At 47.7% G+C, this 15861-nt stretch overlaps 1 protein-coding gene across 1 annotated transcript in view; it reads right to left on the reverse strand.

Moving 5' to 3' along the window:
- The window catches only part of MIER2 (MIER family member 2), a 201088-nt gene extending 188466 nt beyond the window's left edge, over positions 1-12622 (reverse strand). The window contains exon 1 of the mRNA XM_077253926.1: positions 12419-12622. Coding sequence (XP_077110041.1) covers positions 12419-12548 — 130 coding nt within the window. The 5' untranslated portion in view covers positions 12549-12622. The remainder of the gene's footprint in view (positions 1-12418) is intronic.
- Positions 12623-15861: the final 3239 nt, after the last annotated feature.

Consider the following 15861-nt stretch of genomic DNA (forward strand, 5'->3'; position numbering starts at 1 on the left):
CCTCGTTACACTGGTGGCAGACAGCGGGATCTGATACCCCTTCTACAGGAGGAAAGGAATGAATGGAAAACAACTACCAGAAGTTAAAGAGGACTACATTAAAAGATCTGGTGGAAGCCCGAGGGTTAATCGCCAGCAACAAAACAAAAGCAGATTTGATAGCAGCCATCATGGAACACGACGGTGCAGCGCCCCCCCAATGTGAACGTGGAGGAGACTGAATTCTATAGGGAGGTAAAGAACAGACTGGCATTCTATGGCCCAAAACCTGCAGTAGAGATCATACGAGAGGTGATGGCTGATGTGCGTACTGATCTGAAGGAAAAGATGGCCGAGCGGACCAGGATAGAGCTAACCAAGATGGAGATGGCAGAATGGACCAAAGTGGAGCTGGCCAAGATGGAGATGGCAGAGCGGAGAGAGGAGAGTCAGCAAGCAGGGGGAGCTCTGGCCTCCTACCAGGTTCCTTCAACAGTAAGCCACAAAAAGATCCATCATAATGCCTTCCGACAGTTGGGGGAGGAAGACATTGATGGCTTTCTGCAGGACTTTGAGCGGCAGTGTGCCCTTCATCAAGTGAAGCCGGAGGAACGGGTTCAGATTCTGGCCAGCAAGCTGACCGGCCGGGCAGCAGACGCCTATCGCATGGTACCTGATGAGGACTGTATGGACTATGAGCGGATCAAAGAAGTGATCTTGGCCCGGTATGCGCTGACACCAGAGGCATACCGCCAAAAGTTTCGCGGACTTATAAAACGAGTAACCAATACCCACGCTGAATGGGCCTGTAAATTACGGCGGTCACTGCTACAGTGGGTACAAGGGAGCCAAGCAACCACTAAGGAGGACGTCCTCCAGCTCTTCTTGTTAGAACGATTCTTTAACCCTAGAACGCATGACGTTAAAAATATACATATTAACGTATTGGGGGCCTTTTAGGTCCCCATGCACATAATGTAGAAAAACACACTTAAATAACTTTCACAAGTTTATTTCAAAATTGCTCAATAAAATATGAATAGTGGACAAAATTTTAATTATAATTTTTCACAGAAAACACCAAAAAAATCTTTTTTTTCCCCAAATTTCACACAAGGACATTAAAACACACAAAAACGCATAGAAATCTATAGCAAACTAGCTACAGCTACATTTTTATTCTAACTTTCTTTTCTATTTATATTAGTCTTCAAAACAATTTTGACATGTTATTTTTTCAGAAGTGTTCTTTGCAAATAGTTTCCTTACAAGTGGAACAATATCGCTCAGTTTTCCTCTCTATGTTTCTTGGACACATAAAACAACGCTTTCGTTTTCTTTCTAGCTCTGGAATAATCTGAAACTGTACGCCACACCATTTCATTACTTCTTTAGTTTGCTTTGGCAAGCATTTCAAGTCGCTTCGCTCTATCATGTGAGGCATTACAAGTTCATGACAAAGGTCCTTCAAGAATATGCATCTCCTGTCCTTCCTCTGTGCATGAAATTTCCAGATGAGTTTCTGTATAAATAATGAATGAATTTAGGGCTGCTACATCAAGCATATTTGAAAATAGTACTACAGGCCATCATTGTGTTTGCCTCTTACACGAATATTCTCCCACCATCTCATACATTTTATCTACACCTCCTTTTGTTGTGTTGTAATGCAGGATGATTTCTGGTTTCAATTTTTTGTCATTGCTGTCAACACTGCAATCGTGATGCATGGTACTGAGTAAAAGCATTAAGCTACTTACGGTAGCGGCATTTCTCGGAGGCCCATGACAGCACGACGAGAGAGGGGATCCGCCCATTAGGAACAGGAAACCTACAGATACAAAAGGGCGGCACCTCTCCCCTGCATCAGTTGTATTTCAGAGCCTTGAGAGGACTACCGCGGTTAGTAGCACACAAAAATACACATTATATACAGTTTATATACAAAATTTTAACCCATATATTGGAACTGGGCATATACACGTGAGATATATACATTATAGGAGGTGCAACCCCCACGTGAAATAGGGAGGGAACTAAGGGTGCTGTCATGGGCCTCCGAGAAATGCCGCTACCGTAAGTAGCTTAATGCTTTACTCGGACTCCCATGACAGCACGACGAGAGATTTACAGAGATGTAACACTACCTTAGGGAGGGACTATAGCCTGCAGCACCCTTAACCCGAAGGTGAGATCAGAGGAGGCCCCTAAATCCAACCTATAGTGCTTAAAGAAGGTGGACGGGGATGACCATGTGGCCGCCTTACATATCTGGTCGATTGATACTCCAGATTTCTCCGCCCAGGATGTAGCCATGGCCCTGGTGGAATGCGCCCTCAGATTCTGCGGAGTCGGACCCCCACCTGCAGTATAAGCCAAAGAGATAGCCTCCCTAATCCACTTTGCTAGTGTGTACTTTGATACCCTGAGTCCTTTTCTGGGATTTTGGAAAGATAAAAATAAGGCATTATCTTTCTTCCATGTATCAGTAACAGAGATGTATTCTAACAGGCATCTCCTAACGTCTAGTGTATGGAGTAGCTCTTCTTTAGGGTTGGAGGGATTGGGAATGAAAGATGGTAACACTATCTCCTGTGACCTGTGAAACCGAGATGATACTTTTGGTAAATAGGCCGGGTCTGGTCTGAGGACTACCCTATCTGGCAGAAACTCTGTGTAAGGGGAAATTCTGGAGAGAGCTTGTATATCTCCTACCCTACGGGCAGATGTTATTGCTACCAGAAATGCTGTTTTAAGGGATAATGCTTTAATTGAAGCTGATTGTAATGGTTCAAACGGCTCTCTAGTCAATGCTGACAGGACTAGGTTAAGATCCCAAGGCATAGATCTATCCCTATGTATGGGTCTAGCCCTACTAGAGGCTTTAATGAACCTTGAGATCCAATAATTATTGGCGACGTTACATGAAAACAAGGCCCCTAGGGCCGAGACTTGTACTTTTAGGGTACTAGTGGATAGATCTAGCTCTAAGCCCCTTTGCAGGAATTCTAAGATCTGTTTTATAGGTATTCCCTCTTCTAAATTAAAGTCAGAAGAGGCCAGGAATTTCCGCCAGGTTCTAGCGTAGATTGTTGTTGTAATCTGCTTCCTACTTTTCATAAGGGTTTCAATCAAATTTGGGGAGAACCCTTTGTTTTTCAGCAACGCCCTCTCAAACTCCATGCCGTCAAATGGAGACTCTTTACTTGAGGATGGCTGATCGGACCCTGGTGGAGCAAATCTGGGATGTCCGGAAGCACCCAGGGGTCCTCCACTGACATGACCCTGAGCCAGGTGAACCAGGCCCTTCTGGGCCAGAATGGGGCAATCAATATAACTCTTGCCCGATCTTCTCTTATTTTCCTGATTACCAGAGGTATCAGGCCCAGCGGGGGGAACGCATAAGCCAACCGAAAGTCCCAGTTGATCAGAAAGGCGTCTACCGCCAGAGGATTCTCCCTGGGATTTAGGGAACAGAATTTTATTGTCTTTCGGTTGTCCCTGGTGGCAAATAAATCCACCTCTGGATGTCCCCATTTTTGGACAATCTGGTTGAACACGAGATCGTTTAGAGACCATTCCCCTTGTCTCAGGGTGTTGCGGCTTAGAAAGTCCGCTTTCACATTTTCTTTTCCTCTTATGTGCAGTGCGGTTAAAGATAGAAAATTGTTCTCCACTGTCTGGAATAACCGGTCCGCCACTCTCATCAGAGATTCGGAATGAGTTCCACCCTGGTGATTTATGTATGCGACCGCCACCTGGTTGTCCGAGAGGATCTTGACGTGGTGACCCTGCAGACATATGAGGAATTTTTTAAAGGGAACCTGTCACCTGAATTTGGCGGGACCAGTTTTGGGTCATATGGGCGGGGTTTTTGGGTGTTTGATTCACCCTTTCCTTACCCGCTGGCTGCATGCTGGCTGCAGTATTGGATTGAAGTTCATTCTCTGTCCTCCGGAGTACACGCCTGCGCATAGCAATCTTGCCTTGCGCTGGCATATACTCCGGAGGACAGAGAATGAACTTCAATCCAATATTGCGGCCAGCATGCAGCCAGCGGGTAAGGAAAGGGTGAATCAAACACTCGAAAACCCCGCCCATATGACCCAAAACTGGTCCCGCCAAATTCAGGTGACAGGTTCCCTTTAACAGAAAGTTCAATTGCCATTAACTCTCTGTGGTTAGAGGAGGCTGATGTTAAGGGGTCCCATAGACCCTGAACTATCATGTCATCCATGTGTGCTCCCCAACCTGAAGGGCTAGCGTCCGTTGTTACAATACGTGTCACCCGTGTTACCCAGGGAACTCCCGCCGATAAATTGTCACTGTTTAGCCACCATCTAAGAGAAGTAAGGGCTTTTGGACCCAAGGTAATCTGACTCTGCAAAGACCCCTGTAAAATTCTATCATTAACCAGTACCTCGGATTGTAAAGGTCTGGTATGAAATTGGGCCCAACGGACAGCGGGAATGCATGAGGTTAGAGATCCTAACAGTGACATAGCCTGTCTAAGGGTCATGGATGGTTTATCAATTGCTTTAGATACTTGTTGTTGGATGTGTAACAACTTGTCAGGCGGAAGACAACACTGTTGGGTTTCTGAATTTAACAACAGCCCTAAGAATCTCTGTATCATTTGGGGCTGTAACCGGGATTTTTCATAATTTATGATCCACCCCAGATGTTCAAGTTTGGTTGTGGTTGTCTCTAGTTGTGAGAGGCAATGGTCTGCCGAACTTCCCACTATAAGGAAGTCATCCAAATAGGGGACAATCAGGATGTCAGATTCTCGCAAGTGCGCCATGACTTCGGCCACTAACTTTGTAAATACCCTAGGGGCCGCTGATAGGCCAAAGGGAAGAGCTCTGAACTGGAAGTGACGAACCTGACCCCCCATTGTCACAGCTACTCTCAGGAATCTCTGGAAGTCTTCATGTATTGGAACATGATAGTATGCGTCCTTTAAATCCACAACTACCATGAAGCAGTGTTTAAACAACATTTTTATTGCTGTACTGACTGTTTCCATTTTAAATGATTCATTGACCAGGAATTCATTAAGGCTTTTGAGATTTATGATCGTTCTAAATGATCCGTCTGGCTTCTTGATCAGAAAAAGAGGAGAGTAAAATCCCCTCCCTCTTTCTGATCCTGGGATTTCGATCAAAACTCTCTTGGAGCATAAGTTCATGACCTCTGCTTCCAGGGCTGCTTGTTCAAGGGGGGAGGAGCGTAAAGGGGTTAACTTAAATTTATCCCGAGGCCAATGACTAAAGTCAAGCTTTAGGCCTTTAGCTATAATGCCTCGGACCCATTTACTGTTCGAAATGTCAAACCATGCTGAAGAGAATGTTGACAGTCTACCCCCCACGGGGATTGCTAGTCATTGGTCCGGCTTTTTTTGTTCTTTTGAGGAACGGCGAAACATATAGCCCGTACCTCTTCCGCGTCTGTCCTCCCATCTAAAACTCTCTCTAGAGGGTGAGGACCCGCGTTTCTTTCCGCGACCAAATCTTCTTCTGTTGAAGGGCCGACGGTAGGATGCTGAAGAAGGATTAGGAAATTTCTTCTTGTCATCCCCCGCTTTCTCCAGCAACTCATCCAGAGTTGGACCAAAGAGATATTCTCCCTTACATGGGATTGCGCAGAGCTTAGCTCTGGATTGTATGTCGCCTGACCAGCACTTCAACCATAAGGCTCTACGAGCCGCGTTGGAGAGCCCTGCCGCTCTAGCCGCCATCCTGACTGAGTCCACCGAAGCGTCTGATAGAAAGGCCGCAGCATTTTGAATTGTTGGTAAGGCCTTCAGAATAGAATCTCTGGAAGCGCCGTCCTTAAGCTGGGTCTCTAACTGATCCAGCCAGACCATTAAAGATCTGGCTGTACATGTTGCGGCAACCGCTGGTCTGAGAGATCCTGCCGCTGTTTCCCAGGTACCTTTAAGGAAAATGTCCGCTTTTCTATCAAGGGGGTCCTTGAGGGTCCCCATATCCTCAAATGGCAACGAGGCTCTCTTGGATGCTTTTGCCACCGCCGCATCCAACTTAGGGGCTTTGTCCCATGTCTCTACAACCGGATCATCAAAGGGGTACCTGCGTTTTAAAGCTGGCGGTAAGGAACCCTTCTTTTCCGGCTTCTTCCATTCCCGGAGGATTAAGTCTTGAATCTTTTCGTTCACTGGAAAAGATCTGTGTTTTTTACGATCCAGTCCGCTGAACATCATCTCTTGCTTTGAGGGCTGCGGCTTGGTTTCTTCTATGCCCATTGTGCCCCTAACTGACTTGACCACTTTGTCAATCTTATCCAGGGGCAGACAAAATCGTCCAGACTCCTCATCTGATGAAGAGGAGGAAGGACTAGAGTGATAGGCACCCTCTTCTCTTTCTTCCTCCGAAGAATTAGAGTCCAGGGGGGTTCTATGTTTTGAACCTCCCGTTTGGGATAGGGACCGTAGAGATTCCCTCACTTCCAAACGTATCATCTCCTTCAGGTTTGCCGCACTCACAGACTCTTCTGCTACCTGGGGGGGGGACAGTATAGGTGATAACTACTATCTGACCTAATGTCGCTTCCACCCCACCACACCTGTAGACCTCACCGTCTGTTGTATACAGGGGGCACATAATTTCTTAGGATAACAGTCTGGTAAGGGGACTCCACAGAGGGCACACTCCTTATGTTTTGACTTGTCACTCTTCTTTCCCTAGAATGATAAAGTATAAGGGGCCCGCGTCACAGAGTGAACTTTCACGTAGATCACTTACCCGTGCGCCAAAGTAAAGTACCGGAATGCGAGGGGGTTCTTTCCTAGTCGAAGCTCTTGATCCCTGCCCGGATGAGCTTTTACGACTGGACTGGTCGCTTCTGTCTTTCTCCTTGGGCTTCTGACGCACATCATCAAGCAGCTGCTGCTGCTCACCACCACTCTCCATGACGAATTGCGACCAAAAGCAGGGTTCCTGAATCGTCACCTGCTTAAATCCCCCTTGGATCCGGTCAGCAGATAGGTCAGTGCCATTCCCATTGGCCCAGGATACCGCAGGGATGATAGGATTCATGTGGGAGAATACCGGTAATCAGGATACATGGGCGCCGCCATTTTGGATCGACTGCGCATGCGCAGACATCCGGCGACCCGGAAGCGGCTACTAACTCCGCCCCCCCGCGTCACCGCACCCGGAAACGCTCCAGCACACGCTGAGAGCGGTGCAGGACGCCGGGGACGGATCGCAGCGCTCCGGCCACATAATCCTGACGCCGGCACCCCGCAAGTACGCCACCGCTGCACCGCCAATGGGAAATACTTACCGGCGCTGACGCTGATGGAGGCGAGAAATCCTCTGGACTCTGCTCCCTGCTGCGAACGCCACCGACGTGCAGTCCAGCAAGGACCACCGTGGCGTCTCCAGGGATCTCCGCACCGGCCGAGGTAGGAGACCCCCTCGCTACCGGAATCGGCCGGCCGGCCTGGGCTCCATAAGATTCATCTGTGGGCACCCATCCCTTTAGGAACAGGAAACCAACTGATGCAGGGGAGAGGTGCCGCCCTTTTGTATCTGTAGGTTTCCTGTTCCTAATGGGCGGATCCCCTCTCTCGTCGTGCTGTCATGGGAGTCCGAGTAAATTACAGATTTCTCCTTCTTCGCCTTGTAAGATACCAAAGTCGCTTTGTTATTGAATCCAAAGACACTCTCATAAAGTGCTCGCTGATGATTGTGTTTCAGTGCTTCTGGAATTTCTCGTCTGTTTTGCTTTATAGTACCAACAAGTGTAATAGCTTTTGCAAGCAGAAAATTGCCTAGTTCAACATTGGTGAAATAATTGTCCATGGTAATGTTTCTACCTGAATTGAATATTGGAACAGCAAGAGTTTTGACTATTTCAGACCCCAGATCCTTCTGTACTGGTGCACCAACCTCTTTGCCACAGTAGATTACGCCATTTATGCCATAATAATTTGCAGAATCACACATCCAGAAGATTTTTATTCCTTACTTGGCTGGCTTGCTGGGCATGTATTGTATGAACTTGCAGCGTCCTCTGAACGGTACAAGTTGCTCATCTACAGTAACATTAGTACTATGATTGTAAAGTTTTGTGCAATTTTTGATAAATATGTTCCAGATATAACTGATAGGGGCTAATTTGTCTGTTTCAAACCTCCCTGCACGAGTTCGCTTATCATCAAAGCGAATGATTCTTCTAATTTCCTCATATCTGCCCACTGACATTGTCGCCTAAGGGTACGTGTCCACGGTCAGGATGGCCGGCGGTATCGCCGGAGCGGCAAAGCCGCTTGGTGCTAAGCCCCGCCCCCTTTCTGGGACGCGATGATGCCCGGATGTGTTAACTGTACACATCCGGGATCATCGCACCCTCGCATAGGGCCCTGTGATATTACTTGCGGCGACGCAGCGTCGCCGCACGTAGCACGAACATGCTGCGATCTGAAAAGACGCGCAGCATGTCCGGAGTCGCAGGGAAGTCGGATGCGTGTTTCCACGCATAGTGGACACGGGATTTCATAAAATCCCCTCCACTATGCTGGAACATCTGGACGCTGCGTGTTTGACGCTGCAGCTCTGCGCAGCGTCAAACAAGCAGCGTTTACTGACCGTGGACACATACCCTTATAGTGTGGATCAGAAAGTGGGTCCAGAAATAATTCTCGTATTGGGACATCATACGATTTTTGACTCCCTGCCAGCAGTAAAAGTCCAATATATGCATAAAGTTCCTCTTTTGAGATATTTTTCCAGGACTTATTTTTTGCAGAAGCGATACGTCTTCCTTCTAGGTTTGAACATAATAGGACCTCTTCTGCAATATTGTCAGAAAAATAAGTACAGAATACATCTTTAGGGGTTAAGTAACTGGGACTTCCCACAGCTCCTTGAGCCTGTCTCACAATATTGTGTGTTGGAGTACGTCCGACTAATGTAGGATTACTGTCCCAAAAAACATTCGTTTTGGATGTTCTGCTTATCACTTCTTGAGGATCCACTAGATTCACTTCTTCATCATCAGAAGAATCACTGGATGAGGATGTTTGATTAGCTGGTGGCAGATATTCATCAGACAAAGATAGTTCACTTTCATCATCGCTTTGAAACATAATCGCTTCAATCTCTTGGTCAGTCAGACACTTGGAGGAAGAGTGTGCCATTGCTGACTAGATGTTAGCAAACTAAAAGAAAAAACAATGAACAGAATCAGGGTTGTCCACTCTTTGCTTGTGTGTGACACACTGTAAGTGTAATGTCCCCCCTTCTTCCTCTCACCCTCAGCAGCTCTTACCTTTTATACTTTTAGGTGGTGTACAATTCTCTGGATTTTTGTGGCTCACAAGCTCTAGCCTTTGCAAGCTTCTTAGAAACAGAAACTGAAAATGAATCAGATTTCCTCTCAACAGCTTATCTTATCACAGGTCGTTCAGCAATTAGCTCACAGTGTATACTGTCCTCAGTACTCTATACACAGCTCATTACTGTGTTCCGAAGGACCTGAGGTGATGTCATGGCCTTATCACTCCCTCCAAAAATCACATGACATCCTCACGTTATTATCCACACCCAGGCCCCTCCACCAGCATTACTGAGTACAAATAAAGTAACTTGAGACACAAACACTACTGAGAACATGATAAAAATAGCGGGGGCCTAAAAGGCCCCCAATTCGTACAGATGTAGTTTTCACCAAACAAGCATTGTTACACCATAATGCCTATGAAAAAAATTATATGAACAACTGGATATTATCAACAGCGACATACTTGAGGAATACCTGGAGTTTCAAAAGTCTAACTAAAGTAATATTGCAGATAATAGCAAAAATGTAAGCATGGGGGCCTAAAAGGCCCCCCAATATGCGTTCTAGGGTTAATGGACTAACCCCCGAGACACAGGAATGGCTTCGGGACAGGCGGCCAATGACTCTTGAGGAAGCCGCTTGTCTGGCCGATGAACATCATGACGCCAGGACGCCTCAGTTGTCTGGATCAAAGATGGTCACTAAGGGTCCGCCCATGGACCCTTAGGGGCCCAAACCACCGAAGATTGTAGGGGGACCAGCTGGAAACCTGGCTTACCACAGTTCTCCTGGGCCGCGATGCCACACCTGCCGTCAGCTGGGCCACCTGCAAAGACAATGTCCCAACCGGACTCAGCATACCCAGTGGCCAAAGGCGGGAACAGCTACCTTCAGCCGGGCCGCTGTACACTGCTACCAAGGCAAAGCTGACCCGGCATTGGGGGCTACGACTAACCAAGGGGTGGAAGAAATGGAGGAAGTGGTGCATGAAGTAGACCCCGTGCAGGCAGCCCGGGCAGATAATCGACAACACCATAGACAGGTCATGTGGGTTAATGGGAAACGCCTGCAGGGACTAAGATTCCAGAGCAACTTTGACCCTTGTGAAGCCTCATCTCATCCGGGACCAAGAGAAGACAGACCGGACAGTGGCAGTCCATGTTATTCTTTAACTATATAAATAGTAAGAAACTAAAAAATGACAGTGTTGGCCCCCTTAAAAATAGTCTGGGTGAAATGGTGGATGAGGATGAGGAAAAAGCCAATATGCTAAATGACTTTTTTTCATCAGTATTTACAAAAGAAAATCCCATGGCAGACAAAATGACTAGTGATAAAAATTCCCCATTAAATGTCACTTGCTTAACCCAGCAGGAAGTACAGCGGCGTCTAAAAATAACTAAAATTGACAAATCTCCGGGCCCGGATGGGATACACCCCCGAGTACTGCAGGAATTAAGTACAGTCATTGATAGACCACTATTTTTAATCTTTAAAGACTCCATAATAACAGGGTCTGTACCACAGGACTGGCGTATAGCAAATGTGGTGCCAATATTCAAAAAAGGGGCAAAAACTGAACTCGGTAATTATAGGCCAGTAAGCTTAACCTCTACTGTGGGTAAAATCCTGGAGGGCATTCTAAGGGATGCTATGCTGGAGTATCTGAAGAGGAATAACCTCATGACCCAGTATCAGCACGGGTTTACTAGGGACCGTTCATGTCAGACTAATTTGATCAGCTTCTATGAAGAGGTAAGTTCAGGACTGGACCAAGGGAACCCAGTGGACGTAGTATATATGGACTTTTCCAAAGCTTTTGATACGGTGCCACACAAAAGGTTGTTACATAAAATGAGAGTAATGGGGATAGGGGAAAATATGTGTAAGTGGGTTGAGAGCTGGCTCAGGGATAGGAAACAAAGGGTGGTTATTAATGGAGCACACTCGGACTGGGTCACAGTTAGCAGTGGGGTACCACAGGGGTCAGTATTGGGCCCTCTTCTTTTTAACATATTTATTAATGACCTTGTAGGGGGCATTCAGAGTAGAATTTCAATATTTGCAGATGACACTAAACTCTGCAGGGTAATCAATACAGGGGAGGACAATTTTATATTACAGGATGATTTATGTAAACTAGAAGCTTGGGCTGATAAATGGCAAATGAGCTTTAATGGGGATAAATGTAAGGTCATGCACTTGGGTAGAAGTAATAAGATGTATAACTATGTGCTTAATTCTAAAACTCTGGGCAAAACCGTCAATGAAAAAGACCTGGGTGTATGGGTGGATGACAAACTCATATTCAGTGGCCAGTGTCAGGCAGCTGCTACAAAGGCAAATAAAATAATGGGATGTATTAAAAGAGGCATAGATGCTCATGAGGAGAACATAATTTTACCTCTATACAAGTCACTAGTTCGACCACACTTAGAATACTGTGCACAGTTCTGGTCTCCGGTGTATAAGAAAGACATAGCTGAACTGGAGCGGGTGCAGAGAAGAGCGACCAAGGTTATTAGAGGACTGAGGGGTCTGCAATACCAAGATAGGTTATTACACTTGGGGCTATTTAGTTTGGAAAAACGAAGACTAAGGGGTGATCTTATGTTAATGTATAAATATATGAGGGGACAGTACAAAGACCTTTCTGATGATCTTTTTAATCATAGACCTGAGACAGGGACAAGGGGGCATCCTCTACGTCTGGAGGAAAGAAGGTTTAAGCATAATAACAGACGTGGATTCTTTACTGTAAGAGCAGTGAGACTATGGAACTCTCTGCCGTATGATGTTGTAATGAGTGATTCATTAATTAAATTTAAGAGGGGACTGGATACCTTTCTGGAAAAGTATAATGTTACAGGGTATATACACTAGATTCCTTGATAAGGCGTTGATCCAGGGAACTAGTCTGATTGCCGTATGTGGAGTCGGGAAGGAATTTTTTTCCCCATGGTGGAGTTACTCTTTGCCACATGGGGTTTTTTTGCCTTCCCCTGGTTCAACATGTTAGGTTAGGCTATGGGTTGAACTAGATGGACTTACAGTCTTCCTTCAACCTTAATAACTATGTAACTATGTAGCAGGGGGAGCCATACATCGACTGCCCACTGCCAGGATTCACCTGAACTGGGGAGTCGGGGATGGCCTTGTTGAGGTCGGTTTGATGGAGGATTTGCCTGCAGACGTCTTGCTGGGAAATGACTTGGGGCCCATGTTGTCTGCCTTCTCGGTTGCCCCTCTGGCTGAGACATATCCTGTGGCCACCCGGAGACAAGCTCGAGCTGCGGAGGCGGAATCACACTCAGAGGAGGCCCAGGTAAGACATCCCAGCCCTACACGTATTCCCATAGCCAGACATTTCTTGGGCCACCCCAGATGAATTTAAGAGGGAGTTACTTGAGGATCCTTCATTGGAGGGATATCGTGAGAAGGCACAGGAGGGGAGAGGGGTACTGGAAGGGGAACAGTTTATATGGAAGCAGGGACTCCTCTACCGGATCACAGAGCAGCACTACACAGGGTCGACCCCAACTATAAAACGACAGCTGGTAGTTCCCAAGAAGTATAGGCAGGAGTTACTGCGAATCTCATGACATACCCTTGGCCGGGCACTTCGGCATCAGTCGCACCAGGCATCGTCTGACACAAAACTTCTTTGGCTGGGGGTAACCTATGATGTTCGTCAGTACTGCCAGACCTGTGACAGTTGCCAGCACATTGGCAAGAGGGGAGATCGATGCAAGGCCAAATTACGCCCCCTCCCCATTGTGGAGGAACCATTTAGCCGAGTAGCGGTCGATTTGATAGGTCCGTTAGCCAAACCCAGTCCGTCAGGGAAAAGGTATATATTGACAGTGGTAGATTATGCCACACGGTATCCAGAGGCAGTTGCGTTACCTAACATACTGGCAGAGACGGTGGCGGCTGCCCTGCTCCAGGTTTTCTCACGGGTTGCATTTCCCCGGGAGATCTCGGACCAGGGTACCCAGTTTACAGCAGAGGTGACCAACCAACTGTGGAAGCTGTGCGGCGTAAAGTCCATTAGAAGCGCCCCGTACCACCTGCAAACCAATGGGTTGTGTGAACGCTTTAACGGGACATTAAAGCAACTCATTGGGACTTTTACCAGGACCTACAGGGACTGGGAGAAATTCTTGCCTCACCTCCTGTTTGCCTATCGGGAGGTGCCCCAAGAATCCACGGGGTTCTCCCCGTTCGAACTGGTATACGGGAGGCGGGTAAGGGGACCCCTAGACTTAGTGCTAGAACACTGGGAAGGGGAGGGCACCATAGAAGGGTTACCTATTGTACCCTATGTGCTGGAATTCCGGGACCGCCTACAGGAGCTGACCCAGGCTGTACGTGGGAACCTGCAGGTGGCCCAATGGCGCCAGCACGTATGGTTCGATCGGAGGGCCAGAGAACGCACCTTTGAGATAGGACAGAAGGTCTTGGTGTTAGAACCCACTAGGCAGAACAAGTTCCAAGCTGCATGGCAGGGGCCCTACCAGGTAGTGGGGAAAATAGCCGACACCACCTATAATGTCGCCGACTGTGACGACCCCAGGGTTATCCGCATGTTCCACGTGAACATGCTGAAGCCCTCCTGGGAGCGCCCTGAAGAGGTAGTGGCCATCTGTGCACCTGAAGCAGAGGATGTAGCCGGACTCCCCTTGCCTGATGTTTTAGGGGAGAGGACTCAGTTTAAAACATGGGACCAGGTACACTGGGGTGAAGACCTAGGTCCCCGGGAGAGACAGCAGGCAGAGGCGTTGTTGAGGCAGCGACAGAGGATGTTTTCAGGGAGACCGGGGTACACCCACCTGGCACAACACAAGGTTGAGACCCAGGATCAGACCCCCCTGAGACAACCCCCTTCCGTGTCCCTGAGTCTGTACGAGAAGGGATGCGACAAGAGATACGAGAGATGTTGCGTTTAGGGGTCATTGAAGAATCAGATAGTCCCTGGGCATCCCCCGTAGTGTTAGTGCCCAAGAAGGATGGGACTACACGGTTTTGTGTAGACTATCGCAGGCTCAATGAGAAAATGGTGACGGATGCGTATCCCATGCCGCGCATGGATGAGCTGTTAGACCGGCTGGCGGGGGCAAAGTATTTGACCACCATCGATCTATGCAAAGGCTACTGGCAGATTCCCCTTAGTCCTGACGCTATTCCCAAGTCTTCATTTGTCACCCCGTTTGGCTTATTCCAGTTTCGAGTTATGCCATTCGGCATGAAGAATGCCCCTGCGACCTTCCAGAGGCTGGCTGACCGGCTTCTGGATGGTCTCCAGAACTATGCGTGTGCCTACCTGGATGACATCGCCATCTACAGCACGACATGGGAAGAGCATCTAAATCGCCTAGAGACAGTATTAGACAGGATACACAAGGCCGGAATCACCCTGAACCCAAACAAGTGTTACGTGGGCAAAGCGGAGGTTCAGTATTTAGGACATTGGGTGGGAAGCGGGAAACAGCGACCAGAACCAGCCAAGATTGAGGCCATAGCCAAATGGTCCACCCCACGCACTAAGCAACACTAAACGGACAGCGGGGTATTACAGGAAATTCGTCCCCAATTACAGCAGCGTAGCCAAGCCCCTCACTGATCTGACCCGTAAGAACCAACCCCGCCAGGTAACCTGGACCCCAGAGTGTGAGGAAGCCTTCTGCCAGCTAAAGGACGCCCTCACCAATACCCCTGTATTGGCTGCACCCGATCCAACTAAAGGTTTCCTTGTTCACACAGACGCTTCTCTGTTTGGATTGGGGGCAGTACTGAGCCAAGTCGGGCCGGACGGCCAAGAACACCCGGTAGCTTACCTGAGTCGGAAACTACTGCCCCGTGAAGTAAGCTATGCGGCCATCGAGAAGGAGTGCCTGGCGGTAGTATGGGCACTCAAAAAAGCCGGATTACTCACCGGTAATGCTCTTTTAATGAGTCCACGACAGCACCCCACATGAGAGAGAGGGATCCGCCCATAGGAACAGGAAACCTACAGAATAAAAGGAGGCGGTCCCCTCTCCTCCTCAGTTTAGTTTACAGAGTATAAAAAGGGAACTGCAAAAGCTTTAGTATTAATTCTTATTCAGCAAAATATCTTAAAAACTCTATACAACCATTATTTGTGAATTAAAGAAAGGGCTGTGCATAATCAGGGAGGGTTGTAAATGGGTGCTGTCGTGGACTCATTAACAGAGCATTACCGGTGAGTAATCCGGCTTTTTACCCTTCGCCACGACAGCACCCCACATGAGAGACTTTCAGAGAGTCATTACTCGGGTGGGATTACTGTACTAAGCACAGCTCTACCAAAGGTCAAATCAGAAGATGAAGATAGATCAAGTCTATAATGGTTGTAAAAGGTAGAAGGTGTAGACCAAGTTGCGGCCTTACATATTAGATGGATCGGGACATCCGCTTGTTCCGCCCAGGAGGAAGCCATGGCTCGTGTTGAGTGCGCTTTAATACCCACTGGAGGAATCTCGCCTTTTGATGTATAGGCCAAGCAGATAGCATCTCTGATCCACCGAGATATGGTAGCTCTCGTGACCCCAT

The sequence above is a fragment of the Ranitomeya variabilis genome, chromosome 1 (genome assembly GCF_051348905.1).
Source record: "Ranitomeya variabilis isolate aRanVar5 chromosome 1, aRanVar5.hap1, whole genome shotgun sequence".
NCBI lineage: Eukaryota > Metazoa > Chordata > Amphibia > Anura > Dendrobatidae > Ranitomeya > Ranitomeya variabilis.